The sequence below is a fragment of the Pocillopora verrucosa genome, chromosome 4 (assembly GCF_036669915.1).
Source record: "Pocillopora verrucosa isolate sample1 chromosome 4, ASM3666991v2, whole genome shotgun sequence".
NCBI lineage: Eukaryota > Metazoa > Cnidaria > Anthozoa > Scleractinia > Pocilloporidae > Pocillopora > Pocillopora verrucosa.
Window position 1 is genome coordinate 316,186 of NC_089315.1, and position 20,605 is coordinate 336,790.

The 20,605-nt window shown below is 37.4% G+C and overlaps 1 protein-coding gene across 1 annotated transcript; it reads left to right on the forward strand.

Moving 5' to 3' along the window:
• Positions 1-219: 219 nt before the first annotated feature.
• Positions 220-6,952, forward strand: LOC131785375 (gamma-aminobutyric acid receptor subunit rho-1-like). The gene is made up of 10 exons (XM_059102265.2): positions 220-303; positions 1,130-1,251; positions 1,887-1,954; positions 2,500-2,655; positions 2,878-2,939; positions 3,275-3,357; positions 3,872-4,015; positions 4,339-4,527; positions 5,021-5,184; positions 5,588-6,952. The coding sequence occupies exons 1-10, from the start codon at positions 233-235 to the stop codon at positions 5,834-5,836; spliced, it is 1,308 nt and encodes a 435-aa protein (XP_058958248.2). The 5' UTR covers positions 220-232; the 3' UTR covers positions 5,837-6,952.
• The last annotated feature ends 13,653 nt before the right edge of the window (positions 6,953-20,605 follow it).

A 20,605-nucleotide genomic window follows, 5' to 3' on the forward strand; every position in this document is an offset into this window, starting at 1 on the left:
ACAGAATATGTGTGAGTGTGTGTGTTAGATTTCATCCTCCCTTTTCATCATGAGAAAGTATAACAGTCTTGCTTTAATTCAACGTTAAATAAAGGTCTTAACCTTTATTTCATTTTGTAGCTGTGGTTGGTAACTTCTAAAATATTATGCTTTTGAATTATTGATAATACAGGTGTAAAACTCGTTTGAAGTGAGTGAGTTTTTAGTAGTCGGCGATGAACACAGCCTCAAAATGTACTCCAACCAACCTTCAGCCCCGCTGCTTTTTGTGTTTATTTCCATCTCTTTCTGTGTTGCTCAATCGTAAGTATTTTCTTTGTTGACTACAATCTACATCTAAAAGGTACATAAAAAAAACTTGAAAAGGAGGGAGCGTGGTCTTTCGCCATAGTTTTGACGTAAAGTCAGCTTTGGCTCTCGATGACAACGAAGCTATGAAAGTGAGAACTGTTCTTTAAATGTCAATTTGTGTAGTGTAGACGTAATGAACTTTTGTGGGCTTACTGGATGACTGCAATATTACCAATCAAGCTGAAAAGACTCAGGTTCAAACCTTTTCTCGCTATTGATATCCATTCGATAAGTTGTCAGCACAGGTTAGGCGAGTGTCACGCGATACAAAATGCCGCAAAAATATCCTATGTGAGTGTCGACTTTACTTTTTCCATTAAAACTTTGAACGGCAAGTAATAATGTTGTCAAAGCAATCTTATCTTGATGAGTAGGAGGTGATCATGGTGCAAACCCAGCGTGTGGGAGACCCAAAGCAGTAATAAAAATATAGTTATTCCATGTTGGTTATTTTCTTCATTGGATTCTTGCTGATGAGTTCTACATGGTTTGTTCTTCATACCCTTAACAGTGTCATTTGTTATACTTGTACGTCTTATCATTTTCTCGTATTATCTTGTTCCGTTGAAACAGGTCAGAAGCTTTGATAATGTTCGTCAGATAAGATTTCTAGTTCATGTTTTCTTTATTTAGCGAACAGGGGAGTATCAGATAATGTAAAAGAACGTCTCAAACTTAGCTTGTGGGTGGGTGCTACATACTTTTCATCATTTTAGAATTAATTCACACTAGGCTCACGATGGTTTTTATTCTTATTTTCAATTCGCTTTCCTTCTAGCAAAAGAAATAATAATACGAATGATACCTCGGTTGAAAACAAAAAATGGATCACAAATTCGTCTAGAATCTTCCAAAATTTAATGGAGGATTATGATCCATCAATTGCTCCGTTTGTTCCAGGTAAGTCCCTGGCACCTTAATCACTGGACTCTACTTACGGTAATATAGTGAGAAGGTTGTCCTTTTGTACCAGTCTTAGAGATATTCCCTGCTATTTCTAGGATACAGTTTTTTTTCTCGTTTCGACGAAAGAGAAATCGCCATGAGACATGCTTACCTGTTCACCTGATAGAAACCTCAAGTCAAACTCTATTTGGCTCCAACAGTACTGTTTTCGTAATTTACTCCTCGCTTGGCTTAATAATATTCAACTGACTTTACTTATCGTGCCAAATTTAGTGCTATTGTGGAGTAAAATTCTTGAGTAGTTACCATGATAGGACTAGTGGTGCTTGGAGTTTTGGGGACAGTTTCCTCTTTAAACCAAAAGCGCTCTACTGGCGTAACATATTGTTTTGTCTAATTCACAAAAACTTCTGCGCTTGAACAGGAGATTAGGTTTCGCAGCTGTATTAAGGATATTCAACGCTGTCAATGACTCCAGTTCTTTTCTATCTTGCGACCGCATCAATCGAGAGACTACCGAGATAAAGACTACCAAGGTAGATACTTCCTACCCAGGTCTCGTTTTCGGTGAACTAGGGATGAGCCGCTCTTTCCAAGAGGAGACCGCTGAGTCCGTTCATTTGTTTCAGGTAAGCCAGTGCAGGTGGCACTCACATTTGAAATCCTGGCTTTTGGCGAGATGAAGGAAGCAAAAATGGTAAGTTGATCGTTCATAACAAATACATTTCTAATAACGGTAAATTAATAACGGAATCGAAATTCCTAAAGCACGGATGCCTATCATCAAAATGTATAACATGAACAGCCGACCGGTAACAAAGCGGAGGGAACAGCATCTCATGGTCAGAATAATAAAGGATCGAAATGCACCAATGACAGCTCACCGTAATACACCAATTACAACAAACCAAGGTGCGATAAATAGCGACACTTAGACTTTCGACCTCGTCGCCTCACGAAGACTAGCAGTATTGACTAGCGGGACTCTTGAAAACGATAAATGTATATTTACACCTAACCTTTATTAAATATTCCTTATTTTGATCCCTGATGTAACTGCAAAATATTTTTTCCTTTTTTTTAAATATTTAGATGTATAAGCAAAATTATGAAGAATGATGAACGCAGGGATGTATTTTATCTATAAGTAATAAAGAGGCTAAAAACAATATAGGGCTTCAACAGGGCTTGAAACCTCTGTGAACTCGCAGTTCTTTGAAGGTCATATTTTTTCTTCCACAGGAATACAGCTTAGATTTATATTTCCTTCAAGTTTGGTCAGATATCAGACTTGCTCAAGGTCAAGACAGGAATTTCGCATTCAGTGGAAATGACATTAAAAAGATCTGGACACCAGACACCTACTTCATGAATGCCAAGAAAACAGATATTAAAAATGTAAGGTTTTACGTTCATGTTTCTTGAAGAACTTTTCCTATGCAGCAAAACCACGGGCTTTTCTCTTTTATCCTTAAAAGTAATAGTTGTCTCCTCCAAAAACATTTTATTTGGTAAGTAAGCAGATGAAACAGTTTTTAAAACTCGCCGATTCTTCCGTGACTATTAAAAAAGAATCCTTAACCTTCAAAACATTTAGACATTTTGCTTACTTTCATAAAGGTTATGAAAGACAATCAAATGGTGTATATCCTGCCTGACGGAGTGGTGGTACAGATGTCCAGGTAAATTAGCAATTGTTCATATCATACATGCTTTTTTACTTACTTTTGTTGAAAAAAACTTGTTATCAGTCCCCACAAAAGCGATAACAAACTTGAGACGTATGTTGAATGCGCCTCGGTCAAAGCCTTGGTGACTGGGAACTAGACTAATTTTGTATTTGAAGATAACAGTGCAGGACATGAACAATATTTGCTTCAAGTTGCCACAAAACAACAATAACAACAACCAACAACAACATTTTCAATTCTATAACGGTTGTTAATTGGTCCACGTTTCGCATCTGGGAAATTACACTCAGATAAATTTACTGTTTTTTATTTTGATATTTTATTAGGATCACATTAGACGTGGCTTGTCACATGCAGCTGCAGATGTATCCATTTGACAGACAGAAATGTGAACTCATTATCGAGAGTTGTGAGTATTCAACTTTTCACTTCTCCAACCTCCAATTTCTCCCGCTGGTCAACAAAAACTTTATTTGTACCCAACAGTTACCAATAAACTACAGCAGTTTTAAATTATGTAGTGGGTACAGGCTGCCCTTAAAAACCTTTAAGGGCTAGAAAGATAGAACAGCCACACTAAGGAGATTAATTGATGGATACGAGGGCCAGACCACTCATGCAAACACACCTACACAAAAAGCAGAAAAAAAACAAACAAACAAAAGCAGGAAGATGAACAGCAAAGGAGAACTAAGGACGCCAGTATTAGGCAGTGGAAAGCCAAAAAAGTAAAGTCTTAGTTCAAGACAGGAAGCTTTCCACGAAGGTGACTTTGGAAGAAAACAGAACGACCTAGACGGCTTGGTCGGTCATCGCCTGCTCTTAGATGAAACTTTTACACTCAGTTACTCAGGACATCTCGCTGTCTACCGCTCTGCTTTGTTTTCTACCACTCATCAGTTCCAAACTCGTTTGTTATTTAGTTTCAATGACAGAATCAAAGTTAAACTACACTTGGGGCAACTTAGCAGCGGAAAAATGCGTCGTGGGTGTTTATGATGACGCCATGGCTCAGTATGAGTACAAAGGAGTGAAACTCAGTTATAAACACAAGAAGATTTCCTCTGGTATGTACGTTAGAAAACGACCATTGTAATGCTTTTTGCGATATTACAACTGAATTGGCGATTGAAAAACCCTCTGCCATTAAATTAACTTCATAATCAGTAATAACTTTCACGCAATCTTTCAAAAAGGGAAACCGAAAGGTTTCAGGCTGACCAAGAGGAAATAATGTTTCAGCTTGCTGTAAAACGATCGGGAACAGCTACAATCATCTGCATTCGAAATGAGGAGAAATGTCATGTCGTGTCAAAATGATATTCATTAAGTAGGATTATTTCTTAAATTCATACGTCTTAAGCCGGGGGATACTCTTACTTTCCAACAGGCGCTTTCTCCAACTTGTACGCTACCTTTGTATTCGACCGGCTTACGTCATATACAGTTCTCCAAGTGTACGTTCCCAGCTACATGATTGTTCTTTTATCATTCATGGCTTTGTGGATTCCTAAAGATGCCGTGCCTGCCCGTGTGGGACTTGGGATAACAACTGTGCTTACTATTGTGTACTTTTTAGGTAAGAGAATAAGAGCGTGCGGTACTTAAAAAAAAAAACAAAAAAAAACGCACAATCAATTAATCCTAGTCAGAGAAGTAAGCCATTTTACCCGGAGTCTAGGAGATAAATTTTTGTCTATGACTTCATTAATGACTGACGTTTACAACTGAGAGAAATTCTGATTTTGCTCACTATCTCTCTAATTATTTTATCCATTCAACGTACACTAAAAAAGAAAAAAAGAAGGTAAACAAAATGATATTCCCAGAAAACGCAAATATGCTCACTAAAGTGTTCAAAAAAACCTTAAAGAAGAAAGTAGAGCAATTTTTTTTGTTCGCTGTTTACCGCCATGGTTTAATGCATAGAGCTAATGTCAAACTTTTCTCCCTATTTCGCCGATGTATAATATGAGAAAAAAATTGCATTGATTACTTAAATTGATAGAAACGTAACTTCTTTGCCAACAAGATCAAAAGTAAGTTTCAGCTGCTATTATGTTCTTTCGTAGGAACTGTCAATAGCTCGATGCCTCGTGTGTCTTACATGAAGGCCATCGACTGCCACCTTTTTGTATCGTTTGGTTTTGTGTTTGCCACCATGTTGGAATATATTGTTGTGCTAAACACCTCCGACAGAAAGAAGAGGAGGATGTCTACTCACGAGGACTTTGAAGTTGGTTTGAATTTATGCTAAAGTTGTACACTGAAATGATACATCAAGGCTCTTAAGCGGGTCATATGAGAAGAATCTTATCATAGTATTACGTTCCAATTAGTTTGAAAATTTAAATTGTAATAGCGCTTGAAGGGAAAAGACAAATTTTTTTTTTTTGGTGTTTGGTAAAAAAAGGAACAAGAAGAAAAGAACAACAGAGTTACTGCTTACCTTTCTCTGAAAAAGCTGGTGATCGAAAGCCCCATTGTGTATCTCATTATTACCATGCCTTTAAACAGTGATATTTGGCGCGCTTCCCTGTGTAATCGTGAATAGTCTTACATCCACTGTTTTTTTTTTGTAGTTAGAGAGTGAAGAATCTGGGCATAATCTAATCCAAACACACTGTGATACTTTACAGCTTGGACCACTCAACAATCACGCGTCGGACGATTCACCACAAAACAAACGATACGATGCAGGTGTACCGGATGCTTGTTACCAAGTGTTCTCCTGCAAAAGGAAAAGAATGAAAGCCAGTCCGTCCGTGAACGCGGTGGACAGATACGCACGGATCCTGATGCCATCTGTCTATGGAGTCTTTGTTTTCATTTACTGGTTGATATGTGCATTGCTGTCTCCTCAAAAAGAATCATTGGATCTCTGTTAGATTTGGTGCTTCTGTGGTGGGAAGAAAATCCAAAAAACATTTCCTGGTTTTGTCTTAGAAAATCTTTCATGAAATGTGTTGAAAGGCTTAAATTTTATTGCGTTCAGTCAAATGCATCTAACGCATTTTCAGACAAGACTTATCTTGAACCCGTAGTTTAAATTATGCTTCTTTATGTTTTGTCGGCCTCTGTGGACGATTGTGATAAAAATAATTCTTTAGGAGTAAGTTTTGTTGATTAAAATTCTTTACGCCTTCAGTGAAAGGTAGGAGAATTTTTTTTGTAAAATTGTTTTTCAAAAAACCATAGAGAACATAAGAAAGAACGGAAAAGAAAAGAAGAATAACTACTTGGTAGTTTGGAGGCGAAGTATGTTACTTGATAGAGAGTCCGTGTTCTTCAGGAAGTCATATTGCGGTATTTTATAATTGTTCCAATGGTATTTCTCAAAGGAAGCTATTATGTGCCGTTAAATTGAGAAACAAAAAGTAGATTAAATATTCATGAAGAGTGTCGCTAGTGATAATGCTGGACTTACTTGAATAGGCCTGAATATAAATTAGCACTGAATGAGCCAATCAATTTTTAAGAACACCCTCAGTAAGTGTGTACCTTCATACTGATCAGCAAAGTCAACGAGAAGTATGAAATATATTAATCGACATCATTATCTGTATCGCGTGTTAAAGTTGGAAATTCTTTGATAAAGGGATAATGAACAAATTTTCCACACTTTCTGGAGTAATCCTTTTTATTCCTCTTTACTTTTCATTGGTGGTCATGTGAAGAGTAAATATAACTCCCAATACAGCCTTCTAAGTAACCATGGAAGGCTAAGAGAGTAGCCACATGTAGACTGTTTTGTACCCACTTGGAAAGTCTGTACTACTTAATTTCCCGGTATAACCGGCCTTAGCCAGCGTCATGCATGTAATAAACATGATTTGTCGTGTTTTCGTTTGACTAATGATACTCGCAACTTGACAAAAAGCTTTGAGTTTTTCTGGAAAACTGCATAACCATCGTTATCGTAAGCGATTTTTTCATTTTATGTCATGAAATTTATTTACATTGGATATACACCAAGTTTGAGGAGTCAGAGATGAAAATTTCCTGCTGTGTTGCTTCGGGAAGGAAGCAAAATTCAGTTGCACTCTTGAATTCCCTTAAGAGCTCCTATTCGAGTAGATATTACATCTTATGGTGGAAATTGAACATCAATATACCAATAAACTGCACTACATGACAATTACTTTTAAAATGGAAACTTTTCCCACGGAATCCTTCTTTAAATTGTCTGATCCTTGGTCTGTTAAATCTTCACCTTTTTCTTCGATCTTTCTTTCAATCTTTGTGGATATGTTATCAACATGGCCGAGGAGGGGGGAATGTTGATTGTTTTCGTTTCACTCTCTTGGTGACAGAAAGAATTTTTCCAATTATCTTCTTCTTGATAATTCCAATCTTCTCCAGTACTGCTCCGACATTTGGACTTGTCGTTGTACCATTTGGACTTGTCGTTGTACCATTTGGACTTGTCGTTGTACCATTTGGACTTGTCGTTGTACCATTTGGACTTGTCGTTGTACCATTTGGACTTGTCGTTGTACCATTTGGACTTGTCGTTGTACCATTTGGACTTGTCGTTGTACCATTTGGACTTGTCGTCGTACCATTAATACATGGCCGAGGAGGGGGTGGCGTTGAATCGCGCCTTACTCTATGGGTAACGGACATAATTCTTCCCAGTTGCAGTAGCTTGTCGTTAACCGGTGCAGAATTTACCAGAACTAAGACTCCAAAGGCTAAGATTAACAGACTCGCAATAGGACTCATCTGTAAATAAAATTAAAATAAGAAAATCAAGCACCTTTTTACCAATATTTTTTGAGTTCAATTTTTTTAAGAAAACCTTTGAAACCCTGCGTTTGATAATAGGCTGAGATAGAAAAAATAATGATCGATAGCATATGAAAAAAATAAGGAGAAAAAATTAGAAAATCTACATCTTGAACTAAAAAGGCCAGCTGGCGGTGGAAACAGATAATCTTTGACTGCGCTCTTCATTCAAGAGATCGTTAGTTCAAGAAGCAGTGGCAAGAGTTTTTTCGTCATTTTTCATGACATGTTTAGCTCTTAAGTGGATTTTAAGGTCCGTTCAATTAATAGTCATTACTTATCTGTCAGTCTCTATGTATTGAATTGCTTTTAGGTATTAATCTCCGATGAACAGTTTTCCCGCTCAAACAATACCAAGCAGCGTTACTCATTATCGCAATAAAGTTTATCAGAAGTACCATAACAAACAGAGGTCTAACAGTTATCCTTCCATATCGCTCGTAAATTTCTTTTCTCTTGGTCAAAGACAGTAATTACTATTGGTAACTGACATAATTTTCATCTGATTTTTGAACGTGTAGGAGGAGCTTCTCAGTTGTTGATCGCAGGAATTACTAAAGCAATTAATTACTTAATTCAATATCGTTAGATCTCTCAGTAAAGCACAGGAAGCATTTGACTGACTAACACAAAAAGATCACTAATGGGCTGAAAAAGTCACGTCCTCTGATTTTTTTAAGGGCATTATTCAGAGGCACAGTCGGGTTGGGCTTCTGTCAGTCGACAATTTGATTAACGATGAAAAGGGAAAAAACGACCCGTAGCGTTAAAGCGTTATTAATAAAAAAGCTCAAGAGAAACTCTATAATGTGTAGATATCAAGAAAAATCGCCACACTTGCGTAATTGGGGAGATTATGGTCCTCAATTAAAAAAACCTTTTTACCAAGTGGCATACAACCATCAAATCGCGTTTTTAGGTATACATACACTCGTTCACTTTAGTTGAACACTGTGCCGGTCCGATTATGATGATATCGGTGTTTGCGGTTGAAGGTCTAACTTTACTTGTGTTTCGTACTGACTGTGAACAAGTTAAAAAATATGGTTGCTCCACTCACTGACTGTACATCTATTTGGTGTAAAGGGAGGTTTATTAAGGAAGTTACATTCACCTCTCAACAGTCAGAGTTCAGATTTCTGTTAAAAAAAATAAAAATCCGCAAACTTACCTCGACCTTTGATCTTCTTTTCAGTTGTCAATTAGCCAACTTGTGTTGTCTTTTCCGTTTGGTATAATAAAGAAAATGCGAGTTTAACGCCGGGAGGTTCCTTCTTATTATAAAATAGCAGGTCAATATCCATTGTGTCTATTCACATGATCCAGTATAAAAAATCGATTTAACGGGTTGTGTCGGAATGATAATGCACCTCAAGCTGAGACAGCGTTTATTGTAGACCTCTCTATCATGAAATTACTCTTTAGGCAATTCAACCGGCTTAAACTAATGATTTTTAATAACATTAGAAATATTTTACTACTTTTCGGCTTGAAAAAATGCCGCAGATGCCAAACAAAGCAGTAATTCAAGTTCATAGATATATTTGTTGTCCTTAAAGATAACGGAATGTGTGGGACATTTGGTTAAATAAAAAGTAGTTTGAAGGGTCTTTGCTATATAACTGCATGAAACATTGAACACGTACAAACCCCGTTTCATTTTGTTTCATATGTTATCCTCTGGTGATTTTTCATTGTCACGACTGAAGTCGTGGCTTGTATTTATAGCTTTGCATGGAAAATTGCGTTTTAATCCATGTTTTCAAAATTAAATGAATAACAACGTTGATGAGGCCGTCCCATAAATAATCCATATTTTTAGGGGGTATTTAGAACTTTCCGATATGTTTAGAAAATATAGCAATATTAAAAAACTTTAAGGACATTTACAAGTGGTTAATACAAAAGAGTTAATAATAATGTACACAATCTCTAACATACTTTTTCAACTCCCACGTGTTCATTTTGCAACAAGTGATCGCAATTCGTGTAAATTTCAAAAGAAAATATTAAGATATGTATAAGGCTTTCTCGAATTTAAGAAAATGTTTCGTTGAATCAAAAAAATTTTTAGCGAGAATTTCGACATTTGGTCTATTTAAGCTGATATTTGTAGAAATTCCTATGGTATTGATTTATTTAGGAGTTTGTTTAAGGTACAATATTGTTTATTTTGCTTGCTGAGGTAATTTTGCAATCGCGTGCAACAATCCATGATGTGTGAGTATTGCCTTGTCATTGTTGAACTTTGAGTATCATCTCAATCGATCGCAGTTTTTCTTTGAACATTGCCTGGTTGTAAAAAGCTGTAATTACTAGCTATAAAGAGCTAGAATCAGGGAGTAAAAAAAGTTTCTTCCGTGACGTTCGCTTAATGCGAAATAAATGGTTCTTACCCAATTGTACTGTTCAGGTGACAAGTTAATTAATACAAGCAATGATTGAAAAGGCGAGGTTGACAAAACTTTTCAAAAAACGCGTGTTAAAGAGTTCGACACGGTGGGTTATATCAAGAAAGCTGCTTACTTTTACAAAATACTCAAGTCCGAAGGGAAAGAGGAGGATAACGCTATTTTTCAAGAAGTTTTTGTTCCTAGATTTTACCACCCAACATCTGAATAATAATTTGAAACGGGCAATTTGACATTGATGATGCATCTAAAAGTAAGTTTCCCATTTTTGCAATATTTTGTTGTCATATTTTTCAGAAATTCTCGATCAAAAGGAAGATATTTCAGGTACACTGAATGTTTGATCAATGATAGTTGTGTCCACCATTTGAAACCATCATCTTGGCTAAATCTCCCAATTCACGATTGTAATTTTGCATATAATAATGTGAAACATTGATCAACTTTAGCGAAAATGTATAACATTGAAATTTTAATCACAACCTGGACTTGAAGGAAATATACTTAAAGCTGAACATTTCAACTCCGATTGAAAAGTCGATGTGATTCACTTCAAGTAACTAGCAATCTCAGAATAACAAATCAGAACTGGAATTTTCGTCCTTAAGAAGCTTGCATTGGTATTGCAAAACAATGATATCATAAAGTCTTGTTTAAAACTGAATTTTTATGGAGCTCTATCAATTAAAAAAATGTTCTAGTCGTCTTTGAAACTATGCTATGACATCCTTTGCTTAATTTCGTTATACAGCTGTCTAAATATATCATCATCATAATTTACAGTTCCAATGTGCCTTGATTCCTGAGTTTTTAGAGCACTGCCGGAATGCTAAGGCAGTCATGGCATCGAATCCTGCTAAAGTAATTTTTTCCGGCTGCATATTCCTGACCTACGATTGAATGGTCTGATCGTCCGGGCGAGGGTAGTGCTAAGAAGTGGGAAAGGCTGAATGACGTCTCGACGACGGAAGTCATCATCAGAGCAGAGTGAAGATGGCCACTGTTAAGAGTTTCGAAGCTAACGTGTTGAGCGTTAGCCCTTCGTTAGAGCGACTCATCACCTTTCGCTCTGACGAAGGGCTAACACCCGAATCGTCAGCTTTGAAACTCTCAACGGAGATCAATTAACGTTAACAACTCAGTTGAAAATACCAAATTACCAACTTAAGTTACTTGACTCTTGCAGCCAATGACATCATGGAAAAAATGACCAATCAATTTACACGAAACGCACTCGTTACACTCGGTTGGCTACAGCTCTTCACCCTGCTCTGATGATGACTTCCGTTGTCGAGACGTCAGTCAGTCCTTCCTACTTCCTACTCGTTATACTCTCCCACCGACACAGTGACTCAGTTTCTTTAGAAACGTATCCCCTTTATTAATTCAAGTTGGTCTTGATTGGTCGCTTTCGATCCGCGATGATATTAGGTCGTTCTGTTGGGTCCCCTTTTTGCGTAAATATCGTAAATAAGTCGTCTCTTTTGGTGCCGGTAGTTGATATCTGCTGAAAGGGGTCTCAGTGTTCCATGTTAGTGAATCGGCTTTCCAGATTCAGCCTTTGGAATGGATATGCACCAATGTCATCTCTGTTTTCGATCGTAAACGGCGAATCATGCTTTAAGAACGAGGAAGGCGTGTTCTACTTTTGTCTGTACAAGTCCTACTATTTCTGATAAAAGATGTCATCGAGGCGTACAAATACTATCCATGTTTTGGGTCGCATTTGGTCTGCCACGTTTTGTGAATAAGGGACTATAATTAGTTTGTTCAGGCGATTCTACTTTGGATGTTTAACAATCTATAAAATGATTATCTCATCAACATGCACCGCTGTGATCTCTGTTTTTGGATCGCACTATGTGAGTCATGATTTGTAAGCGAAGCTGGTATTTGGTGTTATTTTTAGCTCTTCAGGTAATTCCATTCTGGATTACAAACCCCTCTTAACATTGATCGTCTCATTAACGTGGAATAAAATTATCACTGTGGTCATGATGAGTCATATAATGCTTTTTGGGAAAAGGGTAGACTCATTAAAATCTCAGTCGACGTTGATATTTTATCTTTCTCAAGAACATCGCATTTTATATTTAAAAGTTTCCAAAAAAGATTATAAAAGCGATCACGTGTCTTTGTGTTGATCCTACTGAAGCTTCATCGCCCTGGCGCCTGTACCATTCAAAATAAATAAATCTGTTGTTGGTCGACAACCCCTCAAGGAAAATCATTCTAGTGGGGGACATTCTAGTTATCAGACAAAGGAATTTCAAGATTAAGTTTTTGACTGTTGATCTTTGGAACAGTTTAATTGTTGACATAGAGGGTCTTCCTTTCAAACACTTCAAGGAAAAGCTAAAACCTAACGCTATGAAGAATTAGAAGTTATAAAGGTTCACACTGTCAACGTCAGATATTTTGACCTGTCTGCACGCTGGCATGTGCTTGTGTTCCGACTATGTATTTGTATCCTAAGTTTAAGCCCTACACAAGCTCGAGTCACGGTTCGAATTCGAATAATGATTTTGCTTGAATAAGACTTGATCGACAAAAAAATTACAATGTGTGTGCTGAAAGTATCATATGCCTTAAAACTATTCGCTCAGCCTCATTTTTGACCACAGAAGAGTCAGTCAGGGAAATAGGTAGAAATTACCCCAGTAAAGTTCACAAAGTTTCCCCCTTGCATTCAAGATAAGTGAGTTAACATCATAAACGAATTGAACTGCAACGAGTCTTCGCAGTATTTCCCCGAGCACACAGAACTTAAAGATCTTCGTTCAACTTTTATTGCAAGCTGTATCTTCAACAATTTTTTAACGTACACCACGATTACATTGAACTTTGTGACAATTTGCGCGATATAAAAAACTTCGACAATGAAAAAAACTTTAAAAACCCTGCTTTTGAGTTTAGCTTTTTCTGATTTTGGTGTTGATTTATTTGCTCAACCATTTCAAACGTCACTTCTGGTCAAATGGTTACAATTGAAAAGTCCTGGCTGTAACGCTCACCGTATCATGAATATTTCTGGTTCTGTATTTTCAACAATTTCTTTCCTTGGTGTTGTGGCTGTAAGTGTGGACAGGTTCTTAGCCGTTCAACTTCATCTCAGATACCAGGAGGTTGTGACTCACAAGCGAGTTGTTGTGGTGGTGATCTTCATTTGGGTGTTTAGAGCATTTGTTTCTTTAATGATTGTGTGGGAATCCCGCGTTACTCGGGATTTTCTCATTTCATTCACTGCAGCTTTTGCCTTCATGCTTACATTGGTGGCGTACGTCAGGATATATCTGACTGTCCGCCGGCATAAGAATCAGATGCAATCTGTGGAAGTACACGAAGAAGGTCTGTCCGGTGAAAAAGCAAATTTGCTGCCCTCATTAGATCTACAGTTGGTATATTCTACGTATATCTCGTGTTTTTATTTTGTTATTTGCCTGTTTTAATTTGCGTTGCCACGATTGGAATCAGTGGCACAAGTACTGCTTTGAAAAGATTTTATCTTTTATCACTAATTCCAGTCTATCTGAGTTCATCTTTGAACCCTGTAATTTATTGCTGGAAGATGAGACCCATTCAACTTGCCATCTTGCACATGCTTCGGAAGATGTCTAGGAACACAAGTTAGCAGTTTTACATATATTACAACCGGTGATTCGAGCGTAGTCCAAGTTGAAAAGTTAACTCGTCTGTGAGACAAGGAATGCTTATACAGTGTAGTCTCGGTGGGATGAGGAAAAACGACATGTGCTCGAAACTGAGTGATACTGGATGGCGAAGAAAGACTCCTCTAATTTGAATTCGAATGATACGATATGTAATATACACATGTCATTGTTGAAAAATAGACAATGACACGAACTACGCAGATTTTTCAACTTTTAAAGACAATCAAATATTAGTGTTATGTATACAAAACGAATCAAAGATAACCCCAACATGTATATCGTAATATGATAATTATTTTCGTCGAACTTTGAAATCAGAACAATAGCTGTAGTAAAACAAAGACATTGGACGGTTTAGACAAGCACCTGAGCCGAATGCAGGTGCTTAGAAATCCCTTGTTAATTTAACCGAATGTAGCAAAATGCTTTGGCAAAATCTTTGAATCGTAGAACTCAAAATTAATGTATAAGGGTCAAATGAAATTGACATGCAACTTTTCCGTGTTAGCCCTTGGATTATCATACAATTTTTTGCTATCCTACTTTCCTGTTTAAGCAGCAGTTTCCACATCTGCCCATAGCTGATATGGAAAACCAATTCGTCCCTCTCGGAATAACAGTTAACCCTTGACTGACATTAGTGTTTAATCATCTTCACTTTTTTAACACCCTTTAAGAAGATAGATGATTAGAATGAGATAATGATCATTATGGAGATACAGCATCCATATAACGGTGGATTTTCAAGGCTGATCAACATAGAGAATAATTAACTTTCAGATGTTGCAATTAATCAAGATAGTAAACGAGTCGCAGCATCAAATGTCGACTCACGGATTTTTTTTTATATATAATCAATGGACTTGTTATCATTCTCTGGAAAATGCCAGATTATCTAGTCAGGCGAAAAAAAATGAGTCAAATGGTTAGCACAAGCTTACCGACAGCGAACAAGGATGGCTAGTGATAACGACTCGTGGATTAAAAACTAAACCAATTCGGCAGTTTTTAAATCGATCCGCAAGATTTTATTTTCAGCTTCGGTATGTAGATTGTCAGCTTATTTTGTTAATTTTGTTTCTCACCTATTTATCAAACTGATATTTGGTAATCTTCAACACAATGAAAATGGTTTTACACGACTCAAATATTATCAAGCTCCCTTGACCTAGAATCCTTTCTTTAACCAATATCAACAAGTGTAATTCAACTATTCCGGCTACAGACAACCAGAAGGCAGTAGAGTTTATTTATCCGCGCTTACCTTTATAAGCACCCAACCTTAGTTTATAGTTATTTCTTTCATCTTCAACAAGGACCTGATCATATTGGGCGTGGGCCTTCGCCTGGTTAAAATCTTCCAGATCCATGCCAAGTTTATAGGCGTTTTTGACTCGTAAGGCGGTGTATTTTATCCAAACCCAACCAAAAATCTCTATTTAAGGGTCCAAATCCCTTTTCCGAGTCATCCCATTCCCACTAGAAATCCACTAATCCATCCAGCCTGTGTTGGAACATAGTCCATCCTCCACCATCAGTATTGTGATAACAGTACACCTCAAAATCATCGCCGCTGTAAGGACGAATTGTATACACATTACTCATTGTATTTCGTGATCAATAAACTTCTGCACAGTTAATCCTTAGAACTAGAGGCAAAAATGTAGAAGAAACATAGAAATAGGCCTTCACCGTACCGGAAGTATTTCGTAACATCTTTTCGCTGCCTCTAAAGAGGTATAATTTCTTGAAAACCTGAAGAACTATGACACTTAATGAGGAGCCGATGACGTCACAATAGTCTGAGGTGTCCCTCGACGAGGTCTCGAACCACTTACTTAGGAGAGTCTAGTCATATCAACCAGGCTATGCATCATTTTTTGTTGAAAAACAATTAGAAAATCTGCTTTGCGTCTCTTTTTGTGTATGATAAACTTATGCAAGATAATAAGCAATGAATATAAAAGCGATCTTCGCAGTGACGATCACTACTTAAGCAGTAGTGAAATAAGGCCTGAAAAACAAATTCAGGCCTGTAGGGGATTTGAACCCATGACCTTTGCGATACCGGTGCAGTGCTCTACCAACTGAGCTGACCAGGCAGCCAAGCCAAGTCGATTGAGCCTATTTGTTACACGGATCATTCTTTATAGATACCTGACTTTGAGCACAGCAAAAAAAATATATATATAAGACTTAGAGCTTTTGATGAACATTCCCCGTCACAAACTGCATCAAGTTTCTTTTCCATGCCCTCCAGCTTGTTTTTCAACTCGGTTGCAGGAATCACAAGCTCACTGAAAGTGGAGACAGTTCCCCATAGCATATTTGCTGTTTGACACAGCTTTTCTCGCTTTTCTCTTCGTGGGCACAGGGAATAACTTACTTTCAGCTAAAGATAAGAAGAGGCCATGTTGTATTTTAACCAAATAATGGCATTCCTTGCGCTGAATTCAAGTATCCAAGGTTGACCGACTAAAAAAGTCTTAAAAACGAAAATAACTCAAATACATGCCTAGCAAAAACTAGTAATCATTGTTTTGATCAGTATATCTTGTATCATCAACATAGTTATACGAATTCGGCGCTTTTGCAAAGAAGGATCCTCGTGTTAGGTAAACATGTTGGTTCTAAAAATGATGAGCGCCTCGTTTGAAAACAGTTGTGCGCCAGAAACAAGGTCTTCAATCGCCTCGAGGCTCTCCACAGAAAACCGTTACTTTCGTTTGTATTTAACACCAGTAGTAAGATCAAAAAATATATTTGTACCTTGAATTATTACCAGGCGACTTGACTAACATGTAGAGAGAGGTGGTTTAATAGAATCACTGCAATACGGATAAATTTAATTATTTTGAAATTTGCGAACCTTTGGCTCGATGCGCTAAACGAGGGTCAAGTCTGCCCTTGGGTACACCGATGGAGATTGATTTTACTAGTGCATATTTACACTACCCACTCCCCCAGTGCAGCAAAATTGTCACTCCGATAATTTTCTCGATCAGTTACGAGCTTTTCCGCCTCCCTTCGGCCAAAGTCCCTCAGGACTACCAAGTACTCAGAACTTTTGTTTGATGCTTAATGGAAAAGTTGACCCGGAACAGTGGGCCATTTCTTGATACGAGTATCCAAGGTTGACCGACTAAAAGAGTCTTAAAAGCGTCACTGTATTTATATAACGTCAATCACGTTCGTTAGTACAGAGTGATCATTCTGGTAATATTTCATCACAAAAGGAAGCCTTATTTCCCTTCCGTGTTCGTGATCATTGCAATCACGTAGCAATACTCGCATTGCCACAGCTGAAAGATGTTTCTACGTCAGCTTAATCAAAGACGTAAAAGGGTTTTCCGGGCTCATCTTTTAAACACTTTCATTATTCTTTTCTTAACGGATATGAAAGAAGAGAGAAAAACGGAGAAACCAGCAGCTAAAGTTATACGAGGGAATGAAAGCTAAGAGTAACGTGCAATAAAAAATTGGGCGGGATTTTTCCAAAACTTATTCAATACCTGGATACAACCAGTGGAAACGATGACGAGAAAAGAACAAAACCGAAAACTTGATCGTTTGATTATTATCATTACTTTTTTCTCACTTTAAGTACAGTTTGGAATTCCCGTCCTGTCGGTTAGCTGTAGCTTAACTCATGACCCATATGTAGTCGTTTTTACAGGTCAAACGAGTTCAGTATAATACTGTTATCCTTAGTAAGATTATAGAAAGAAAGCTGTTTTCCTAAGTTTATTCCATTAAGTCATTCATAGACTTTGTTAGGACATTGCTCACTCCCTTTGGTTCATGAAAACCGTGAGACGATTTGATAATAATAAAAAAAAAACATTTTAGAAATGTGTTTGATGTGAAGGACCGCTCCGGATATCAACAAACTGCATGGGTTTGGTAACCTGCCAGGCCAACAGTTGTGACAAATCAGCTTATCATGTCTCTGTTTACTGAGCCTGAGATAATCATATGTTAAGAACTGACACTGGTGTCGCTATATGTACTTAACAATCCCACACCTGACCTGGCTTGTGCATAAGGAAAGTTCTGTTCTGAAAGATTTATGACTGTTCTTAAAGAAAAGCCCTAGCCACAAAATTCCCTTTCCGGTCTGGTAACTTCACTTCATGATCTGCTTGCTCATCATAGGGAGAATTCAGTCGTCACAAGAGTATTCTTAAAAATTTTTTTTTTGAAAAACTTTAAAATGTTGCTTGCCAATGCTCAGGCATATTGATAAAAAAACGTCCATTTTTTTTAAAGATGGTAAAAAGCAGAACAAATGATAGGGTTCAACCGAGTTCTTTTCGGGAGAAAGCCTTCAAGAAACCTACTGTACTGTAAATCTTGAAAGGTAATCGGAAAATCGATTGCCTTTCGCTAGACTTATTACTGAAAGGTGTGGTGGAATATTATATTTTCATCTTAGATACAACGTGAATTAAGTTTGTTATTTTCCATTCTTAGCCTTGCCTTTTGTAAATTTATTCTAAAAGGTCAGAGAGTTCTCTAATTTTTGCAGATCATCCTCCCCATCCTTCAAAATTATGGCGGTGACAGCAGTGAAATCTCGGTCCATATATCAAAAACTGTTTCTTTACTTTTTCGCCACTCTGCAGAGGGACTAATCAGCTGAAGTTTCAATGAGTTTAGTCACAATGTAATTTTACAGATATTAATTGATTGGCTTTGGAACGCTTGATTTTCTCTCAGAATTTTCCTCGGAAATATGCAAGACTTGGGCGTGGAACTTAAATGTAAGTGGCGACATCGAAAAGTAATGCAGTTAATAGCTTCAGGAAAGAGACATCTGTTTCCGTCAGTTCGTGAGAAATTCTTGCGGCTGTTGACCCAACAGGAAAAAATCATGCAAAAGCTAAACAATCGTAATCAATTATTTTCTTAATAAATCCCTTGTCGGAGAAAATAAATGTCAGTTTAAAACCACGAAGAATTATCACCCTAAATGAGACAATACATTACATTCACTACGTTATGACAACAATGACACCATGTCGCGACGCGACTCCGTCAGTTTCTCAACAATATGAAAAGGAAATTACTTTATTAATCAGTTTAATCATTCCGTTGATTTATTTCAAAAAGGTCAAGATAATTACCTGGCACACAATCAACAGTAAATGATAGGATTCTTATCTTCTTGTTAAGAAGTTGTAGAGTATTTATAGCGTCAAATAGAAAATAAATCAAATAATCGAGTGATTATTTCGGCACAATTCTTGTAGGACTTGGCGCCATTTGAAAGAGTTTTAACTGACCTTATCTGTTCAAAGTGGATTGATTACAGAAGCCCAGATCATCTTTAGCAGTTGGGCTGAATGGGAGCCGGCCGGAAAAAATTTGTTGAAAGGCGCTTACGACGCATTGGAGCTGCAATTCTGATAACCGAGAAAACGTTTCTTTTTTTATCGTAAGATGAATTTTTTAAGTATTCAGACCTTAATCACTTCTCCCCCCTCCCTGCCAGTCAAACTACCCATTTTATAATTTCGTTGACCCACAAAACCGTAAAAGGCATCGCCTGGGTTTTTAGTGAACACCCTTAGATTTAAGTCTGTAATTTATTTATCTCCGCTAACAGAGAATACATTGGGAATCTCTCTAATTTCCTGGTTTCTTCTCGTGTTTGCGTGTGTATTTTAACTATCACGTGTTGTCTTACGTATTTGAATAACTTCTTACACCTTTTACCCTTTTTTCAACAGACCGTCTGCCACTTGCTGACATGTTAGGCTTTATAGGAAAGCCTATCTTACAATAGAAAGTAACACTTGTCATCAATTACTCCATCTCCTGGAGAAGAAAAGGAACTAAATCCTAAAGTCGAGCAGCGATTTGACAATGAGGACCTTGTTAAGTTAATGGGGCATTATAAAAACTGTTACATTCTTTGCAAGTTATTTTAGGTATGGCCTCTGAGGAGATGTATTTTTTTATCGCATTTGTCTTATCTCCACGAAATGGCACCGCTCTACGCCAAGTTTGCTATCTGTTTGTTTGAAGGTGACATCAACAACCGCTGAGTAGTCTGCAATATTTGTAGAGCTGAAAATTGGCCACCCTCTCATCTCCATAACACATAGCTCACTAAAAACTTACTCGTGTCTAACTAATCGATTGTTGTTCTACTATCACCATAATAACTATACGGAATTATGAGAAAATCCTACTTCTGCCTGTAGAAAACTAAAATTTAATCGATGCCTCAATTCATTTAAAATTTATACCCTCGCCATTGCTGGGGTTATTTCCCTCTTGCGTGATGCAATTTATGCTTTTGCATCATCTAAAGTTGGTAAATGTATCTGCTTGATGAAAGAAATATTCCCTCCACAAGACACAGTGAAAAAGATGCTCTTAGCGAAAATTTGATTGAGTTTTATCTCTCCTAAATTTAGCTGATACATCTGCCCGAGAGTTCTGACAATCCAGCCAACGTAATTGATATATCGCTGAAATAGATATGATTTTCTTGAAATCACGTATCTTCCTAACTGGTTCAAGAATACCGACCACCTTTTACCAAAACTAACTTGGCTGTGGTTTGGCATGCTGTCTCCGCGTCAATGTCGCGCATAGCTGCCCTTCTAGGGCTGAAGATCTGGTGAGCCCATTATGGTCGAGATATCTCCTCCCCGGACCAAAATAAAGCTTTGGTTTTGCATTGTCATTGTAGCTTTATCAAACTCGACTTAAGTCAAAAGAGATGAGACATTCGCTGGGTTGGATCTCTATACGGGTGCCATGAAGGATTCATTGA

Excerpts from the sequence above, each read along its gene's own strand:
- LOC131785375 (XM_059102265.2), top strand. The coding sequence starts at position 233 with ATGTACTCCAACCAACCTTCAGCCCCGCTGCTTTTTGTGTTTATTTCC. Across the intron at positions 2,940-3,274 it reads GTGGTGGTACAGATGTCCAG|GATCACATTAGACGTGGCTT; the intron begins GTAAATTAGCAA and ends ATATTTTATTAG. Across the intron at positions 4,016-4,338 it reads ACACAAGAAGATTTCCTCTG|GCGCTTTCTCCAACTTGTAC; the intron begins GTATGTACGTTA and ends ACTTTCCAACAG.